Source organism: Sinocyclocheilus rhinocerous, unplaced genomic scaffold, assembly GCF_001515625.1.
Source record: "Sinocyclocheilus rhinocerous isolate Xijiao unplaced genomic scaffold, SAMN03320098_v1.1 scaffold2647, whole genome shotgun sequence".
Lineage (NCBI taxonomy): Eukaryota > Metazoa > Chordata > Actinopteri > Cypriniformes > Cyprinidae > Sinocyclocheilus > Sinocyclocheilus rhinocerous.
Genome location: NW_015639108.1, coordinates 26,873 through 32,253, shown reverse-complemented (window position 1 = coordinate 32,253; position 5,381 = coordinate 26,873). Strand labels below are relative to the sequence as shown.

Here is a 5,381-nt window from a genome sequence, read left to right as displayed (position 1 = left end):
AGGGTGTTTTCGTACGCGTTTGGCCAATCAATGTCTACTTACGTCACGATTAGTACCAGTTGTGCTGGTTAGACCCTGCTCCGGAGTAGGAGCTAATTTGGTTCTCGAAAAAGGCAGTCCGGTACTAAAATCGCACCCAGTTCCGGCGGTGCGAAAACGCCAAAAAGTGGGTAGTTCCACAATTAGTTCTGGTACTATGAAAAGGTTACCGCGGTGCGAAAGGCCCTAATGTTGTGATTGCTAGCAGATTGCATGTAAAGGTCCTATCAGTCAGCGTCATCTAGAGTTTCATGACTCAGATATTTTTCCACAAAAATTAGTTTCAAACAATAATAGGTGGGTCACAGACCCTTACTGGAGATCCCTGCTTTTAAGTTAATATTTAACTTCGGTTTGTCATGTGACTATATGATAACATGGTACAATTATGGAAACAGATGGTAGTACAATGGGAATTTGACCACAGAACAAAAAACAAACATTGTATTGCCATGGTATATTGAACATATCAACATTGGTAAATATTCACTATGTTACATAACCAGAAATCCACACAGTAATGATTTATGCAACATGTTTTTCACTCAATGGAATATCAATTATGTAGTATCATGGTACTATGGCATATTTAAAGAGTACAGTATCTACTACATGAACAATCCATATCCAAAAACATGGCAGCAGCCTATAGGAATAGGATGTTTTGTTAGTGATATATTTATGTGCTTAAATGTTTAATTAATTTATCTTTTACAAATGCATGAATAGCAAAATCATATTTAAGACTGGTTAAACAGGGAATAAAATGAGGTCACGACTATACAGATTTTATGCAATGATAATAAAACAATTACATCTGGTTTTCACGATCGAACAAGCTTGATAATGAGCGCGCGTCGCGGTCATCCAGTAAGTGGCAGTAGCTCCTCCGCATGAGACGCGTCCGTGTGTTGATTTCAGCTCTGTAGTGCGCCTGAGCTTGTGCTGTGTATTAATAGGCATCTGCATGTGAGCGGAGCCTTTTACTCGTGCACACGGCGAGTCTCTTGAAGATCTGTTCATGCGGTAGGGTCAGAACATCATGGAGGTGCTTGGTGTCCTAAATCTGGGCGAAATTGCCCAGTATTTCTCGAAAATGGCGATTTTTCCAGTTTTTGATTTCGCGTATTATATCGTGTCAATACTCTACCTCAAATATGAACCAGGTAAGTGGAATTGTCCTTTAGGCATAACAACAGAATATTGCGCTTGAGCTTTATTTGGGTCAAATTTAAAGGACATTATTGATAATTCTTTGCATTTGCGCGTGAATCAGTATGGCATATAATTGAATAAACAGCGTTAAATATGAAACAATGAATTCTCAAGCCATAAGATAATTAGTATTGTTTTCAACAAGTGTTATGTAATTTGTCTCATGGTTTGCTGTCATATGGCATTGTGTTTGCAATATGCAAACATGCAAATATGTCAGCCTAGGTGCGTATTTTAATATTTGATCAATGTCTCTACGTCTCATTCAGCATTTTCTTTATTCTTGGGGTGGGAAGAGTTGTCCCACTCTTGAAGAGCCTCCTCGAAACACGATAGAGTCCGTGCACATTCCACTGCGAGTCTCACTGCAATAAATAGAAGCGCCCTAAATAGTCAGCAGCAGTGGAAAGGACAAAACGAAGCCGAGCAAATTTACGTAGTTTAGGACTTGCTTCCATTTAACGAATCATATTTGAAGTCGTATTTCACAATTAAACCAAAATAGTTTATTTAGTTTTTTTTTTTTTTTTTTTTGCATTGTTACACTTTAATGACAATGAAAGCACATTTTCTTTCCGAAATTTTCAATACTGCCATAAATCTGGACGTTTTACTTTGGACTTTGTAATTCCTATTATTCTCAATGATGATTTTCTGATGCTTAAAAAAATTTAAACACACACTACCATTATGTATGTAAGCCTACTTTTCAATTTAAATGATTTAGTTTTTGGTAGGCCTAAATAATCTTTCATTATTGTAATGATAATTATATTTTCTATTATGTTATAAAGAAGGAGCTTTTTTGGCTTTACACTTATGAGAATGAATTATTTGCATTACAGTTAGGACATTTTTTATTTTTTTTTGCATTGTTACACTTTAATGACAATGAAAGCACATTTTCTTTCCGAAATTTTCAATACTGCCATAAATCTGGACGTTTTACTTTGGACTTTGTAATTCCTATTATTCTCAATGATGATTTTCTGATGCTTAAAAAAATTTAAACACACACTACCATTATGTATGTAAGCCTACTTTTCAATTTAAATGATTTAGTTTTTGGTAGGCCTAAATAATCTTTCATTATTGTAATGATACTTATATTTTCTATTATGGTATAAAGAAGGAGCTTTTTTGGCTTTACACTTATGAGAATGAATTATTTGCATTACAGTTAGGACAATGAGATATTTTGGCATTATGGCATTGAGAATGAGATTTTTTGGCATTGAGATAATGAGAAGGATATTTTTTTTGGCAATGTATTGTGAATTGGGGGGAAGATGTGCTTAATTGTTAAGGAAATATTGTAACAATACAAATAAATAAAGAAATAATGGCAACATTTAATATAAGCCACATGTAATTTTTTTATCCATTTCTTTAATTTTGGAGTGAAGTATCAATTAGACCATTAGTGGTCATCCAGTATTAAAGTTTTAGATGGGATTCATTTTTACATGCTTTCATTTAATGAGATGTCTGATGAGAACAGAGTAAGAGTTAATGCTGTCAATTAAAATTGCATTGGGATTTCAGATATACCAGGGCTCAGTTATAAAATAATATAACTATTCATACCATTACACCATCATACAATTCACAAACTTGTGATAAAGTATATCGATGGTGAAGAACGTTATATAAATATCCACCACTTTGTGCAAACATTAGCCAGTTGCTAGCTGAAGCTCATCCTGACAGCTGTTTGTGCGGGTTGGAGGTCGTGGTGTGAAACAGGCCTACAGTTTGAGACGAACGAAAAGCTTTAGGCTTCTGTTTATTTTTAGGCCACATTTGAGAGGATCGTTTTTCATTCAAAATGCCTGTTGGGTGCGTAACGACCCAAGCTACACCTGTTCTGTAAGATGTGTTCATCCCTGGAGATTTCAGAGGAGTGGTGTGGACCTTTAGATATACAACATCTCTCAGTGGTGTCAACCTAACACTGCTTTAGAGAGTAAAGTTGTTGATGTTCGCTGGGAAAATAATTATCGTATTTTAATGGTAAAATAAATGCTACTGTAAAAATCTGTTAATTGGTTAATGGCAAGTTCCCTTACTATATACGGTAAAAAAAAAAGTACATTATGGGACATTTGCCAATCTTTGCGCATGTGCAATAGCTGGAGCAAACTGGAAAAAAACATGTTTTTAAATGTAATTAGAGCTTAAGCAACAAAAGTAATGGGACAGGTCACTTCAGATTTCGTTGCTGATTTGAAATATGTTATTTAATTGCGAGATCAGCGAGCAGTTTTTGAGATTTGGAACTTTTCAGAAAGTTCAGTCAGAACTTTTTTTGAAATGACAAAAAAAGTATAATTAAAGTACATTAGAAAAGCTGTGATCAAATCATCAGTTCATATCGTTTGAATTAATTACTTTATCCTATTTTAGGTTCAGTTAACTGCCCATGTGGAGAGGAAGATTTTCAGTGAATAACAATGCAAATTTTGGTCTGTTTACACAAAGCTATCACTTGGCAAACAAGCTGTCCAGACCACTTTTATGAATTTCCATTTTTAAATGATAATCACGGGACATTTTGGACTTCGCTGTGTATTTATATATGAAGAGTTCAGATGCAAAAACCTCTAAGCCGTCTGAATTTTTCTTCTAAAATTAGCACTTCTAAAATTCTAAAATCTCTCAGGCTCCTATGTTTATGTTCAGTTATTTCACTTCAGTGGCAATGAAAAGAACCTATTCATTGCCATTAACGTGAAATTACTGAACCTACACATAGGAGCCTGATAAAAATGCTCATTTTAGAAGAAAATTTCAAATGGCACTTAGAGGCTTTTGCAACTGAACTCTTCAAATGTATACATGTAAAGTAAAGTAAAGTGCTGAAAAGTGATCTGTAATGGTCTGTGTTAATCAGGTGCTGTGGAAGTGTCCCGTAAAAGCCCAGTGGCCTCATGGCTTTGTGCAATGCTCTACTGCTTTGGAAGCTACATACTAGCAGACATCATGCTTGGTGTGTCTCCCATCGACTATTTCCATAACAACAGTCACATCCTCCTGGCCTCAGCTGTGTGGTGAGGATCTTTAAATGGTTCTGTGCTTGTACACTTTGCATATGACACTGAAGTCACTTTGAAGATCACTTCAAGAAAGATCTTCAAGATAGATCTGGATATAAAATCTGAAAATTGTATTTTTGCATCATTAACCAGTTATAACATGATCATTTTAATAAATAAATACATTAAAAAAATTAAGTTAATACATTAATAACCATGTGTTTTGATAATCCAATGAATTAAATATATAATCTGATTATGAACTCTTAATCTTAAAAAAGCTAATAGTACAGTTAAACTAATATTACTGAGAGTAAAAGTAATATTATAAAACAAACAGTTTTAACTCTACATTCTGAAGCCATTATAAATAATCCATATATGCAGTATTCTATATTAATATGGTAAGTTGCTAGGCTACCATAAACAGCTAAACTCTTTGTGTTACATCCCTAAATAACAACTTTGTCCATATCTTGACTTGAAGATGTCTGATATTTCCACATTTACTCCATGTGTCTTCATTGTCTACAAATAATATAAAGCAGTTCTACAGTCTAATAGCTGTGTGAATATATCATAATTAGTGCTGTCAAACGATTAATCGCATCCAAAATAAAAGTTTTTGTTTACGTAATATATGTGTAACGGGGCAGACAAGACGTGAGACGTGCGGATCCATGTGCAAGCTTTATTTAGAGTGGAAGATGTCAGAAACACAGGCAGGGTCGAACAATGGCAAACAGGTATATGGCGGGCAAGACACAAGAATAATCCTAGGGCTAGCGTAGGTCAACGGTCGGCGAACAGAATCAAAAGGGCGAGACTAGAGGGTTAAATCCAGGAGAACAGGCAAAGATCGGAAACCAAGAAAACAGACAGAAGAGAAACGTTCATAAATGGCCTCCATAGCCATGACAGGACAGGCAGAGAGTTCACAGACGGTCTCCATGGCCGTGACAGGACGGACAGAGGGTTCACAGACGGCCTCCATAGCCGTGACAGGGCAGGACGAGGATTCACAGACGGCCTCCTTAGCCGTGACAGGACAGGCAGAGAGTTCACCGACGGCCTCCATAGCCGTGACAGGAC

The 5,381-nt window shown here is 35.8% G+C and overlaps 1 protein-coding gene across 1 annotated transcript in view; it reads left to right on the top strand.

Annotated features, from left to right (window-relative positions):
• The first annotated feature begins 965 nt into the window (after positions 1-965).
• LOC107751025 (trimeric intracellular cation channel type A) overlaps positions 966-5,381 on the top strand; it is a 9,196-nt gene continuing 4,780 nt past the window's right edge. Inside the window, exons 1-2 of the mRNA XM_016566597.1 lie at positions 966-1,205; positions 4,148-4,304. Of these exons, the coding sequence (XP_016422083.1) occupies positions 1,082-1,205; positions 4,148-4,304 (281 nt within the window). The 5' untranslated portion in view covers positions 966-1,081. The remainder of the gene's footprint in view (positions 1,206-4,147; positions 4,305-5,381) is intronic.